Source organism: Pseudorasbora parva, chromosome 4 (assembly GCF_024679245.1).
Source record: "Pseudorasbora parva isolate DD20220531a chromosome 4, ASM2467924v1, whole genome shotgun sequence".
NCBI classification, from domain to species: Eukaryota; Metazoa; Chordata; class Actinopteri; order Cypriniformes; family Gobionidae; genus Pseudorasbora; species Pseudorasbora parva.
Window position 1 is genome coordinate 40,022,220 of NC_090175.1, and position 15,083 is coordinate 40,037,302.

Here is a 15,083-nt window from a genome sequence, read left to right on the forward strand (position 1 = left end):
CCGTTGTGCACAAACAAGACATTTAACCGCAGATTGAAGGACTGTTCCTTCAATCAATGTAGTCATTTTGGATAAATGAAAAAGGTGCTAAATAAGCAATAACAAAAAAAAAGTCTTGGTTGCCGTGCAAAAGTTCACTACCATTTTAATTAGTACTAATAATAATACAATTATAATTATATATAATGTGCCTTTCTAAAGATTAAAAAAGGCAACCAAAACACAAAGAGAAAACAAATCACTCAAAACATAATTGCTTATTGTGTTTTTCATATACTTACCACATCTTTATCTGTAGGTATGGGGATGGCTATATCATGATTGGATTTTCACATGGTTATTTTGTGGTCATTTCCACACATATCCGTGAGATCGGCCAGGAGTTGTTTCAAGCCCACAATCATAAAGACAGCCTGACTAGCATCACCATCTCACAGTCACTAAACAAGGCTGCGTCCTGTGGGGACAACTGGTAAGTCTTTACTAGGATCAAAAACTTCAGAAATACAAAGACGGTGCACCCATATTACTATGAATTAGAGAAAGTACAATGGGATAAGTCCCACCTTCTAAATAAAGGAGCCAATCTTGAAGTCACATTTATGGCTGCACATGTGCTTTGGCTGGTCCAGCCGGAAAAATTCAGTGTTTTTTCATGATTTGAGCATTGAGAAACTAAAATTATGAGACAGTTCTTGTCAGATTTCATTGTTGAATTAAAATTGAATTTAATTGTAAGTTTGGTGAACATCTTTGGAGAATTGGCTGTTTTCCTTATTTAAAGCTGCAGTCCGTAACTTTTTGCACTCTAGTGGTTAATAAACAGAACTGCATGCATCTTGCGGAAGAACATTGCAGCCGGAGCTACTTCTCTCTGTTCATGTCTATGGGCGAGTCACACAGGGACTGTGCTCCTCCACAGCGGAACCTACCAATCTGGCCTGAAATATTCCCAATATAAACACTTATTATAAGTGTACCATAATTATTCAGGGTAAGACAAAAACACGGTTTGGAAAATGTATTCATGTTGTACATTCTCATTATATAATTTTTGTAAATCTTAAAGGGTTACTTCATTGCTTTTTCATATTAAACTATGTTATTCCCTTAACTAAAACGAGTTGATACATACCTCTCTCGTCTCAGTGCGTGCTCTTAATCTCTCTGACGTGCGGTGACGATCTGATAGCATTTAGCTTAGCCCACTAAGCCCAGTTCATTCACTATGGAACCAAACAGAGATCAAGTTAGAAGTACCAAACACCTCCACGTTTCCCCTATTTAAATACAGTTACACGAATAGTTGAACGATCAAGTATGGTGACAAAATAAAACGTGGTACTTCTCTAATCGGATTAAAAAGGAGAACTATAATGTATGGTCGATTAGCACTTCTGAGAGTACTTCGGCTCGGGCGCAGTAAAAAGTCCCGGCCGAAACATCTTCCCTCACACCTCCCCCTCACTCTCTCATTTCTGTCAATAGGGAGATGTGAGGGAAGATGTTTCGGCCGGGACTTTTTACTGCGCCGAGCCGAAGTACTCTCAGAAGTGCTATTCCGCCATACATATAGTTCTCCTTTTTAATCCGATTAGAAACGCGCCACGTTTTATTTTGTTACCATACTTGATCATTCAGCTATTGGTGTAACTGTTTTTAAATAGGGGAAACGTCGAGGTGTTTGGTTGCTTTTAACTTGATCTCTGTTTGGTTCCCTAGTGAATGAACTGGGCTTAGTGGGCTAAGCTAAATGCTATCAGATCGTCACCGCGCGTCAGAGAGATTAAGTGCACGCACTGAGACGAGAGAGGTATGTATCAACTCGTTTAAGTTAAGGGAATAACATAGTTTAATATGAAAAAGCGGTGAAGTATCCCTTTAAACACAAAAAAAGTTACGGACAGCAGCTTTAAATAGATAAGCTGCACTTGTATGATTGAAATAGCTGCCCGCAAATTGTTTCAAAGATGGCCGCCGATTGAAATTTCTTGCCTTAAAGGGACTTTATTACTATAGATGTTTGGATAAATGCCATATGGCATATTTTCCAAGTAAGTTGATTGACAGTTGGTTAGTTGTCAAAACCAATTTACAGATACAAACTCATCATTATATATAGGCTTAAACTAAAGGATTGACTTCACCTACAGCTCTCAGACACACACTCCACTACTATCTCATTCACCAGTCTCATTGAACATTTTCTTTCTTTGCTGTAAGATTAACACTATTGTATCTCTCTGTGAGTATTAAGATACATGACCTGACTGATTTGAAGGAGATGTATGCTATAGTCACGCTGGATGAGGAAACCAAAGGTATGAAATAATTTCTGATGCATATTGATGCATTTGTTTATGTGTGAAAAAACATATGTTCTCTCCAAAGTGTGCATATTCAGTGAACACTCAATGTGCATGTCTTTCTCAGGCCTTGATCAGATGTGTTGGACTGATGATGGGCAGCTGTTAGCTGTGTCTTCTCAGCAGGGCACTTTGCATGTCTTCCTCACCAAGCTGCCCATATTGGGAGACAGCAGCGGCACTAGGATTGCATATCTTACATCCCTGCTGGAGGTTACAGTCGCTAACCAGGTGGAAGGGGTGAGGAGACATACAAGATATACTTATACAAAAATGTGTTGCATCGTAATACATGTGCTCAAAAAGCATCACTATATAACTATGTTACCTTTTTCAAAATTCTTAATGCAAAAACAACGTGTACAAACATGTATAATACCACAAATTGTGCAATTTGTTGAAAAGAGGTGTGCTGTTACTTTTCTAAGCAGTCAAAAATACACTTTTTACTGGTACTAGATCTGCACGATTCACAATAAATTGAGCATCACGATTTTTTGGTTTAAAATAGAAATGAAGATTCTGAATATACAAGCAAACAAAACAAAAAAACATTTAATTTACTAGAAGCTCTGATAAAATGTTAATTGCTGCCATCGATTAAATATATATATTTTGTATTAATCTGAGTGAACAATTTAAAGAAATAGTTTGGAATGATTGACTCACTCATAAAGACTTCTGCTGCGTCCCAATTTGCCTACTTATAGTTCTTATATAGCCCACCCATCTTCAATGCTGCGCTTGTTGTGTTCTGTCTTCCGGTTTGTATTTCAACAGTATAAATGTAAGATCTTATGAATGAACTGCTCGTTTTAAAATCTTCCCAGTCTACTGACATTTGTTATGACATCCGCTTCAAACATTACAATGCAGGGCTCGACAATAAGGACTGCCTGATGGCCTGGGGCAAGGGTGAAAGACACTCGGGCTAGTTGACAGAGCTGTCACTTGCCTGATCGGGCCAGTGCTGCATCTTCCAATTTAAATATTAAAGTGCACAAAGACACAAAAGTACCCTCATCTCTCAGTTTGGAACTTGCAGTGTAAGAAATTATGTGCACAGCAACACACATCCATAACTCCTTTAGTTTAATGATTAGTTTAAATGTTAGTAGCCTGTTGATTTGGCAGTCGTGGGTGTTTTCCTGCGGAGACTCTCCTCGTTTGAATAATGATGCAATTAGGGATGCACAATATGAAAAATTTTAACCGATAATTAAGTCTTTCTCATGGCCAATTCTGATACCGATAATGAAGTCCTTCTCATGTAATAAAGTAATTTAATTCAGTTAGAGAACAGACAGTACAAACAAAAACTAAATGTGTCTGCTTAATAAAGCATGATCCGAAAAAGTGTCGGAGCACCACCGCAGCAGGAGTCAGAGTTTATTCATCATGAGCGAAGAGCTGACAGAAAAGAAGATTTGGTTTCAAAACTTATTGTAAAAGCGCCTATTTAAGTGAGTTTGTCATTGTACTGTGCTGTTGTGTTTTTTATTAAGAATAGTAGGCTAATTAATCCACAATTTATGCAATGCACCCCGAATTGGCGTTAATTTAAAACCGAAACTAAAATGTGCACAGAGCACGCATTTACTGACGAACTGTCATCCATTCACGGCCTCACAGAGCCTGCATTTACTGACGAACTGTCATCCATTCACGGCCTCACAGAGCGCGCATTTACTGACGAACTGTCATCCATTCACGGCCTCACAGAGCGCGCATTTACTGACGAACTGTCATCCATTCACGGCCTCACAGAGCGCGCATTTACTGACGAACTGTCATCCATTCACGGCCTCACAGAGCCTGCATTTACTGACGAACTGTCATCCATTCACGGCCTCACAGAGCGCGCATTTACTGACGAACTGTCATCCATTCACGGCCTCACAGAGCCTGCATTTACTGACGAACTGTCATCCATTCACGGCCTCACAGAGCGCGCATTTACTGACGAACTGTCATCCATTCACGGCCTCACAGAGCGCGCATTTACTGACGAACTGTCATCCATTCACGGCCTCACAGAGCGCGCATTTACTGACGAACTGTCATCCATTCACGGCCTCACAGAGCGCGCATTTACTGACGAACTGTCATCCATTCACGGCCTCACAGAGCGCGCATTTACTGACGAACTGTCATCCATTCACGGCCTCACAGAGCGCGCATTTACTGACGAACTGTCATCCATTCACGGCCTCACAGAGCGCGCATTTACTGATGAACTGTCATCCATTCACGGCCGCACAGAGCGCGCATTTACTGACGAACTGTCATCCATTCACGGCCTCACAGAGCGCGCATTTACTGACGAACTGTCATCCATTCACGGCCGCATAGAGCGCGCATTTACTGACGAACTGTCATCCATTCACGGCCTCACAGAGCACGCATTTACTGACGAACTGTCATCCATTCACGGCCTCACAGAGCGCGCATTTACTGACGAACTGTCATCCATTCACGGCCTCACAGAGCGCGCATTTACTGACGAAGTGTCATCCATTCACGGCCTCACAGAGCGCGCATTTACTGACGAAGTGTCATCCATTCACGGCCTCACAGAGCACGCATTTACTGACGAACTGTCATCCATTCACGGCCTCACAGAGCGCGCATTTACTGACGAACTGTCATCCATTCACGGCCTCACAGAGCGCGCATTTACTGACGAAGTGTCATCCATTCACGGCCTCACAGAGCACGCATTTACTGACGAACTGTCATCCATTCACGGCCTCACAGAGCGCGCATTTACTGATGAACTGTCATCCATTCACGGCCTCACAGAGCGCGCATTTACTGACGAACTGTCATCCATTCACAGCCTCACAGAGTGCGCATTTACAGACGAACTGTCATTCACGGTGTGTACACACTGGCACGTTTTCAGTTCATGCCCATGCATATGGAAGTTTAACTTTAATAGGAATTCATTGAAAGCTCTCACTTTGCCCGCTTTGTTATTAATGCCCGAGCGGCCATGTGCATGTTACTTGCGGTTAGATAGAATTAGTGATTTAAAAGCCCAGTCGTTGATACAGGCATTACTGGTGTTGTCACACGTTGATTAACCGGTCGGGAAATTTCCACACTGTCACATCTGTATTAAAACTTGACTCCTTTTTCCACCCTCTCGGCATCCTTGCAAATAGCAATAGCATTGTCCTCCGCTGCCACAGAGAACAACTTCCAGACCGGTAAAGACGTTCACATATGATGACGTAATGAGCGCGATCTGCGCGACACAGTGGCTTAAAAAAACAGAGGAATCTTGGTGTGCGTGCGGGGGGCTAGTTCAGTAGCCCAGTCACTGATCAGTGAGTCAACCCATTAACCGATTCCCTTATCAGTGTTCTGACTACTGAACTAGAGAGCTGATTGAGCTCTCTCTACTCATGGATAAATCAGACTGGTTGACTGATTTACCAGTAAGCATACTTCATCGGATCTAGTTATCGAATTTCTTTTATTTATCAGAGCAATAAAAATGACTTCATTTTTTTACCCATATCGCCCGATATTTTATCTGTCTGATAAATAGCGTGCGTCCCTAGATGCAATTAAATGTTAATGACCAAAAGTTTCATTATAAGAGTTCACAATGCTGTTGCAGATAAAATTAAAATGGATATAACATTAAATAAATATTGTTTTTGTCAGGTTGGATACTAATAATTAATCGCGAGTCAAACCCCTCTCTACTTAACCATCGGTCTCACACACCTGCCGCGTTTGTAAGTTTTGTTTTGTTTAGTTTTTTTGTAATTCTAATCAAATCCTCATCAAACACCCTCTAGGTTCTGGGCACTATTAGTTGTTAGAGTGTGCATGGATCTGCACTTCAAATTGTAACCGGAAATAGTAAATCATCCACAAATCTTTGGAATACTAATTTCAACATACTACGATGTGGGACACACTAATTCTAATTTTGAATACTATTTAGGATAGCTAGTATTCTAATTGGGATGCAGCATTCACTTGTTTCGTTACTGGATGAATCAGCATTTTTTTAAACTAATCTTAAAGCCGCACTTGGCTACTTTTGCTCTCGGGGTCCCCCTACAGTTTGGAAAAAATAATGTCCTCAACTACTGTCGTAAGAGCTGTCATCCTACAACACGGGATGCCATCGCGCATGCATTTGTTGACATGACAACCCTGATAGCCCTGAACTAGTAATGTGCGGGTTGTCTCATAACCCGCGGACCCCGTATGTCTATTTAATGGTCGCGGGTGCGCGGCGGGTTGTAAAAATAAATACAGTGGTGCGTTGCGGGCCAAATAACTTCATAAAAGCGTCCCGCGGGTCGGTACAGCACTAACAGTTCCCCTGAACACTGCAAGAGGAGTTCTTCTGGCGTCGCGTGTGAAATGTCTTCATCCCAGGTAACGTTACAGTCAGTGGCATATGTTTCAGCATGTCATATGAATATAATTTCATGGGTTTTATTTTTTTCAAACGCCAAATAATCACGATGCTCACGTTTACAAGCCAGCGTCATTATAGTAGTCTATTGGTTACCGTTTTACAGAATCTATATGATACTTCAGTTCAATGTTTGAGTGGTAGCTCACCGTAACAAGCATGACAGCATCGGTCGGGCACGCCTCCTTCAGCTCACGCCGACGAGCAAACGCTGGTCACATGTTGATTCTCGTCCTGCCTTTAATCACATCACTTTTTCATTTCCTCTTATTGCTTTCCTCCAACAAAACCTTTTCTTTCTTATTTGTCTCTGCTGCTTCGGACATGACTATATTATCCGACGAACAAAGTTGGGCTCGCACGTCCGAATGTAAGGAAGTGTGTGTGTGTTGGTGGAAGTGACGTATATGCCGTAAAGCAGTCGAATTTTGTAGTTCTTTTTTTTTCTCGGGTTACTACCCGAAACCCGAAGTTTAAAAGTACGATTAAAAACGATACAGACCCCATCAGGCTATGGCAGACGTGTCATTCAACCTATTGTAAGTCGATTTATCATTACAAGAGTCTTAAAAAATATATTATGAAGGTTGAAAAGTTACCTAGTGCTGATTTAAATAAATGATTCCATGACAAATATATTTATTTAACATGATAGACATAGCCAAATCGTTGTCATTTAGGAATAAGATTGTGTGGGTGTTTGAATCGAGATCACATTCTTTTACGGATTAATCGTGCAGCTTCTACCTGGTACACAACGAAACAAAATTCCCTTCGGTTTTTGTTGAAGGAAGGACCTGAGCCATATCTAAAAATGTAGGGTCGGTTCTTTTCATTTGGACTAAGCAACCATCTAGCAACCTCCCAGTTAACCCTAGCAACTACCTAGCAACATCCTTGATACGACTTAGATAACCTTAACAAATGTATATAAATGTCCTTGCAACCACCTACTACACTACCATTTTGGGGTTTTGTCAGAAAGTTATATAAAAATATATTTTTTTAATGTCATTTTATCTCATTTAAGGAGTCCCCCGTTGCTGTGGCAGTGGAGGTGGAGCCTAGTTTCATAGCTGTGGGACCATATCATGTTGCTGTGGGCATGAATAACAGAGCGTGGTTTTATACATCAGGAGATGGTGGTAAGTAAAATGTATAAATTCACATTAGAGAAAAAAGGATATATTCTGATTTGTAGCAGTAACTTTCTTTACACTAAAGCAGTGGTCACAATCGACTTTTAAATACGTGAAATTTCTTCGGACGCTGATATGACGTCACGCTCTGAAGTGTCTTTTTTATAAACATGAAATCAACATATAATAAATGGTGATAAAATTTTACAATCTACTTGTCTTTACTGCAAAAATATTGTTCTTTTAATTCAGCCAAGTGGTCACACTGTAACGTATCGATCTTCTACTGGTCACACGTCCTTACGTAATGAGAATTCGCAGGTCAGAGTTCAACAAACTTGAACTTTGGAACGTAGTGAAATGTAAAACTTTTTGTATGAGCTTGTGTTTCCGGTCTGATGCATTTGAATGGAAGTCAATGTAATGAAAAGTACAGTGTGCCTGCCTCTTTAAAGGATTAGTTCACTTCAAAATGAAAATTTCCTGATAATTTACTCACCCCCATCTCATCGAAGATATTAGTGTTTTACTTTCTTTATTTGAAAAGAAACTACGTTTTTTAAGGAAAACATTCCAGGATTTTTCTCCACATAATTTTTTTCAATGGCTACAAACGAGTTGACGGTGCAAATCAATGCAGCTTCAAAGGGCTTCGAATGGCTTAAGATGGCTCTGCACAATCCCAGCTGAGGAATAGTGTCTTATCTAGCGAAACCATCTGTAATTTTCTAAAGAAAATAAACATTTATATACTTTTTAACCCTTAAATGTGTGACTTTGGTGTTCTTCTTTTTCGCGGCGTATGACATCATCATGTCGTATTAGCCACACGTGATGTAGGTGGAAGTACCGACCCAGCTCCGGAAAACTACATCTCATGTTCTCCTCCAACTTTAAAATTGTCCGACATTATTGTTTTACCTTTATTTTTGTAAAGGGTGTTTTATTTAGTCTTTGCATGTTCGTTTTAACACTGGGTCGGTACTTCCACGCACATCACGGCTGCAACCTTTCAGACGTGATGTGTCATATGTCATGCAAAAACAGAAGTCGTGCATTTGATGTTAAAAGGTATAATTTTTTTTATTTGTTTTAGAAAATGACTGATGGCTTTGCTAGATGAAACCCTATTCCTTAGCTGGGATCATGCAGAGCCCTATGAAGCCATTCAAAGCCCTTTGAAGCTGCATTGATTTGGACCTTGACCCCATTGGCTGCCACTGAAAAGGGGAGAAAAATCCTGGAATGTTTTCCTCAAAAAAATATAATTTCTTTTTGAGTGAAGAAAGAAAGACATGAATATCTTGGATGAGATGGGGGTAATTACATTATCAGGAAATTTTCATTTTTCATTTTGAAGTGAACTAATCCTTTAACTGTGCATGTGTGTGTTTCAGGCGTGGAGCGTGTAAAAGACACTGAGTATTTAGGGACAGTGGCCAGTATGTGCCTTAACTGTGACTATGCTGCTGCCCTGTTTGAGGGGAAAGTCCAGTTGCATGTGGTAAGAAAATTGCCTTGTAATATGTAAAAATTCTGAATTTATATCTGTCAGCATTTTCTAAACACTTTTTTCTTTGAATGTGTGTGCAAAGATTGATGGAGATGAGCAGGTTGTTCAGGAGGACAGACAGACGAAACTGTTTCCAGAATCTGATCAGAAATACCGCATTCTTAGTCATGCTCTCACCTCTGAGTTTCTGTATTATGGGACTGATGTAAGTCTTTCACAAATACACATTTTTTTCTTCCTTACCATATTTTATTAAATTGATAGTTATGGTCCTGGATGCTGTTTGGTTTGTGCTAAAACACTTACATTGTGTAATTCTTTACGATATGCTATGCAAAATGCAGTACATTAAATGAGTAGTATGAATAGTAGTTAATGTCCAAATATGCAGTATTCATAAAACATTAAACAAAATATGACATACTAATCTGGATGATCTACTGCAGTGCACTTTTGAAGGATGCATCACTATGCCATGAGGACACGGGAGAGCTTTCAAAACATTTGTAAATGACGAGGAACAGCTGCAGGATGAATTAAAATGATTGTTATTGTTGTTATTATTATTATTATTATTAAAACATTCTAATTTAATTAAAATGCTAGTTAAAAAGAGTTAAGCACGATAAGCCACTAAAATTATCTCGGTGCATTACTCATGTTGACTGACACACCCAAAGTGCACGCAGAGACATCATGCGATCCTGAATTAATTTCTCTGAATTGCGCTTGAACGGTCACATACACAAAAGGATTCAATAAATATCTGTCTTGGTGAGTGTTTACATAAACATAGTCAGTTATGTCTGAAGTGAACGTAAAGCAGTTGGTGAAAAAATCTCATTTTTAATGTTATATTAGATATCTGCATTAGGTCTTAATAGAGGGTACGCATTGATGCCTCTTTCCCGTTTTAAATGTGTTTTGTGTGTTTTTTGCGGCATTCACGCTGAAAACCAATGCTGCCACTCTGTCTTTAAACCATAGTCACGCCGGCCATTATAATTTTAATTCAACAGCAAAAGAAAAGGGAATCACTCACTGTTCTTGACTGAATAGCTTTTGTAGCTTTAATAATAATAATTGTACAGTATTTGTAATTAAAACTGTTAGGGGTTAACAGCTTATGTTATGACCCAAGAACAGTAGTGAAAAATGAAGACCAAGTACAAGTATAGTACATACAATTGTCCCAACAGTTATACTGTTTTCAAGGTCTATCCACGTCTTTACTGCAATGTACATGATTCTGATTGGTTCTAAAAACATGCAATGCAAGCAACTTTCCACACATAGACAGATAGGAACACACATCGCCAAACTAGGTAGACTAGTTGTTGCCCCATTACTAGAATTACATCACAGTGACCTCATAGGCCACAGAAAAGCGTCTTCAAATCTGGTGCCGTCTGCAGAAATGTCCATCTCCATCATTAGGCCTGCACAGATCTGGTACACACACATACACAAAAACTCTAGAGAATACCAGTTTCCTCCAAGGTTGAGAACATCTTAACTAATTAGAAACAAAGCATTTCTCCAAAACATTTCTCCAAAACATGCTGATATAACATGTGCTTTCTCTCAATGAGAGATACAGACAGTAGTACAGGCAATATTCATCTTGACTCTTTAGTGTTTCAGTAAAAGGAAAAATAAAATGAATAAAATATAATACATTAAGTGAAAGACATATGTCTTTCATTTCTTTCACATATTTTGTATTTCATATCTGAAAGCCAAACTAAGTGAGTAAACACTGTTTCTGCAGTCCTAGCATGTTAGGGGTGTGTGATACCTTCACAATCCAAGCACAGGACACCTTGTTGCTATCAAGTGATTAGTGACACATCACACATCTCAAGGCCAGACCCTCTGTCACGCCTCACAGACCAAATACGCACTTTAGAAAACAAGAAACAATCAGTGGTTCTCTTAGGCGAAATCATAACTGGAAAGATTCATTATAACAATATAGGAAGATAAATATTGATTAAGGCTTTGATTATGAACTTAATTAGGATATATATAGGTATATTGAAGTGGCGGTGGATTTCAGAATCCCCCTTTCAATGCGTTAAAGACAGTGATTATTTGTACATTTGATTATTCAATTTCTGTATCATTTCTTTCTTAAATGCATCTGTTAAATAGATTTAATTATTTTTGTTCTAATGTTTTTTGATCTTATTTATCTCAAAGATAAAATAACATAAATAACTATATTGTGATTTATAAATATTGTAATTATTATTGGTAGCACTTTATTTTACAGTCCTGTTCCGCATCTACATACTATGTACCATTTAATTATAATGGGTAATAACTAGGTACTCACCCTGAACCTACCCCTAAACCTTAGTACACTGTAAGTACATTTAAGTGCACATACTGTAAAATACAGTGCTACCTTATTAACATAAAAATTAGCAAAAGATGCATCGAGAATCATTTTATAATCGAATCATTACCTTCTGAATAGTTTCCTAATCGTGAGGCAAGTGAAGATTCAATCTATTAAATAATATAGTTTTATAATTTATATAGGATATAATATATCTTCTAGCAGCAGGATGCTTATTAACATAACATTTTAATGAAAGTTTATGCCCTTAATATTTTGTAGTTTGATAAAAGCAATAAGGCACTCAAGCATGATTAATGTGAACTCTCTAGTGTGACTCATATTCCTGATATAACATGGCTTTTTGTACCTTATGTATCATAAATGTATCATTCTTTGTGTTCTTTCTGCCCATGTTTTTGTCTCTCTTTAATTCTATAGACCGGGTTGATTCAGTGTTTCTATTTTGAGGACTGGCAGAGTGTGAATGAATATCGCCATACAGTGGGTATACGCAAAGTCTTTCCCGACCCCAATGGAACACGTCTCGTTTTTATTGACGAAAAAAGTGATGGCTTCCTATACTGTCCGGTACATACTAACATGTTTATAAGAGTAACTCATGCAAAAAATAAACATTTTTTTTTTTTTTTACAAACCAGAATTACTTTCTTTCTTTTGTGGAGCACAAAAGAAGGTATATTTCTAAGAATTCAGAAAGCAGGTATTCAAGAGCCGAGACTTTTAGCACACATTTTTCAGAATATCTTATTTTGTGTTCCAAAGAAGAAAGAAAGTCAAGTAGGTTTGGAATGACATGAGTGTGAGTAAATTATGTCTATCTCTTTAATGAGCAGCAGTAACAATATGACACTGCTGAGAGGCTAATGACAAACTTTAAACAAAGTGACATCTGTTTTGTCCTGTAGGTGAATGATTCAGTCTTTGAGATCCCAGACTTCTCTCCTGCCATTAAAGGGGTATTGTGGGAAAACTGGATCAGCAATAAGGGTGTGTTTGTGGCATTTGAGGAGGACAAAGTGTATACATATGCCTTCCACAAAGACACCATACAAGGTAAAACTAAAAAGCAGAATGTGTTTATCATGAATAGGTATGCCAATTGTATTGTTGGTTCCAATTTCATGTGATGATTACAAGTACTTTAATGGTTGTATTAGGCTTTTTTTGTGGAATCATGGACAGTGCCTCGGAGAGATAAGCCTCAGAACTTTAAGGCATGTGCAAATCTGGAAAATAGTTTAAAAAAAATGAATTGCAAGAAATGTTAGAAAGATGATTGTTGATTCACACATACACAGCTGACAAGAAATAAAATGCACTCATTGCTGTCTTGACAGTTATACTTAATATTTTGTTAATCACAAATATTTTCATATTATTATCATAATATTTTGTTCATCACATTGTTTTCATTCTGTGGAATTAAAGAATAATTTAAACGCATATGTTGAGAACAGACTTGACGACTACTGAATTTTCATTTGTATCGTGTTTTTCTCTAGGTTCTAAAGTGATTCTAGTTGGTGGCACCAAGTTGCCATTTTCCCATAAGCCCTTGCTGTTGTATAACGGGGAGCTGACATGTCAAACCCAAAGTGGGAAGATTAACAGTGTGGTTTTAAACACACATTCATTCCTCAACATCCCCCAAAGTGACACCAGCAAAGACAAACTCCAGTCGTTACTGCAACAGGCCATCATGCTGAAAAGGTACTGTCATGCTTCATTGGTTTGATTTGGTAGTTTATTGAGCATATAAACAAATACAAACTAAATGATTCTAAAAGCATGCTTGTTACGTGTATAAAGGATCAGTGTTTGCATCCAGGTTCACTTGATTTCTTTAGCAATGTTCTAAACCCTGTCAAATGTTTGTGTGCAGGTTTTCTGACGCGTGGAATACCTGTAAAGCTCTCAACAGAACCGAGGCGTGGGGTGAGCTGGGCAGGGCATGTCTGCACCACATTGAGGTGGAACTGGCCATTAGAGTGTACCGTATGATGGGAAACGTCGGCATGGTCATGTCCCTGGAGGACATCAAGGTGTGACCATGTCACTAGCTCTGCTCCAAAACATAGTTACTGTCTCAGTAGGGAGCAGTTTAAAGTTGCACGCTTGTATTTAAGATTTACCTCTATCCAATCAAGTTCCCATCCTACTTTTTTTCAATAATCTGTATTACTCTGTCTGATGTGTATGTCATAGTATGGAAGAAAAGCGCTTTTGCTACTTCTGTTAAATCGTGACTTCATCATATTTGCACTGATTCTTAAAGCTTCTCATTACATTGCCATTTAAAATAAAAGCATAGCATGTATTCCATGGAGAAAATAATGCAGTATTGCACTGTGACAACCAATAAGAAAAAATACAGTGCAAAAAATATGTTGATTATAAATATTTTAAAATGATAACATAATTCATTCAATACTGAGAAGTATTGATAATAATTTTAATAATAAATTATTAAAAAAATATAATAAAAAAGGGTAACTTTAAAACAAAGTTTAATTTGTTACAATTATTGCTTTTTTTTAAACTAATTTTAAATTCAGTAGTAAATGTATTGCTCATTGTTAATGTTATACAATACATTAACTAATGGGACCTTATTTTACCATTTACCAAAAATGTAATTGACATAAAATGTGTGTATGCTATATATATATATATATATATATATATATATATATATATATATATATATATATATATATATATATATATATATATATAAATTGTGTTGCCTGTATTGAAATCAATGTTGAGTATCCTGTGCGTATTGCATAAGGAGCACTTTTATATGACATAAAGTATAGCATTATAAATGGGGTGTTTTATAAGGTTCTTTTTTAGTTAGGATATTGCCATAGAAGGAAGCAGACTATTAAATAGTCCTCTTCCTTCTATGGCAATATCCTAACTAAAAAAGAACCTTATAAAACACCCCATTTAGAATGCTATACTGAATGTCATATAAAAGTGCTCCTGTACTCCAGGCAGACAATGTCTTTGTTCCAAAAGCTTTTGGAACAAAGACATTGTCTGTCCGAGTACCGAAAATATTCTCTTATAACTCTTAAAATAACTCTTTTACACACTGAAGTGTTGTTCCTTGACTGTGTCTGCAGGGAATAGAGGATCAAAATTTGCTGGCTGGCCATTTGGCCATGTTCTGCAATGACTACAACCGAGCTCAGGACCTGTATCTGACATCTTCGTATCCCATGGCAGCCCTGGAGGTAAAATAGGC

At 38.0% G+C, this 15,083-nt stretch overlaps 1 protein-coding gene across 2 annotated transcripts in view; it reads left to right on the top strand.

Annotated features, from left to right (window-relative positions):
- wdr19 (WD repeat domain 19) overlaps window positions 1-15,083 on the top strand; it is a 63,609-nt gene that overhangs the window by 5,752 nt on the left and 42,774 nt on the right. For both annotated transcript variants that reach the window (XR_010904773.1, XM_067441752.1), the window contains exons 9-19: window positions 299-472; window positions 2,251-2,321; window positions 2,434-2,606; window positions 7,841-7,955; window positions 9,347-9,453; window positions 9,545-9,667; window positions 12,248-12,397; window positions 12,736-12,883; window positions 13,333-13,540; window positions 13,713-13,872; window positions 14,962-15,072. Coding sequence is in view for 1 of the 2 variants with exons in the window: in XM_067441752.1 (XP_067297853.1) it covers window positions 299-472; window positions 2,251-2,321; window positions 2,434-2,606; window positions 7,841-7,955; window positions 9,347-9,453; window positions 9,545-9,667; window positions 12,248-12,397; window positions 12,736-12,883; window positions 13,333-13,540; window positions 13,713-13,872; window positions 14,962-15,072 (1,540 nt within the window). In the remaining variant the exon portion in view is untranslated. The remainder of the gene's footprint in view (window positions 1-298; window positions 473-2,250; window positions 2,322-2,433; window positions 2,607-7,840; window positions 7,956-9,346; window positions 9,454-9,544; window positions 9,668-12,247; window positions 12,398-12,735; window positions 12,884-13,332; window positions 13,541-13,712; window positions 13,873-14,961; window positions 15,073-15,083) is intronic.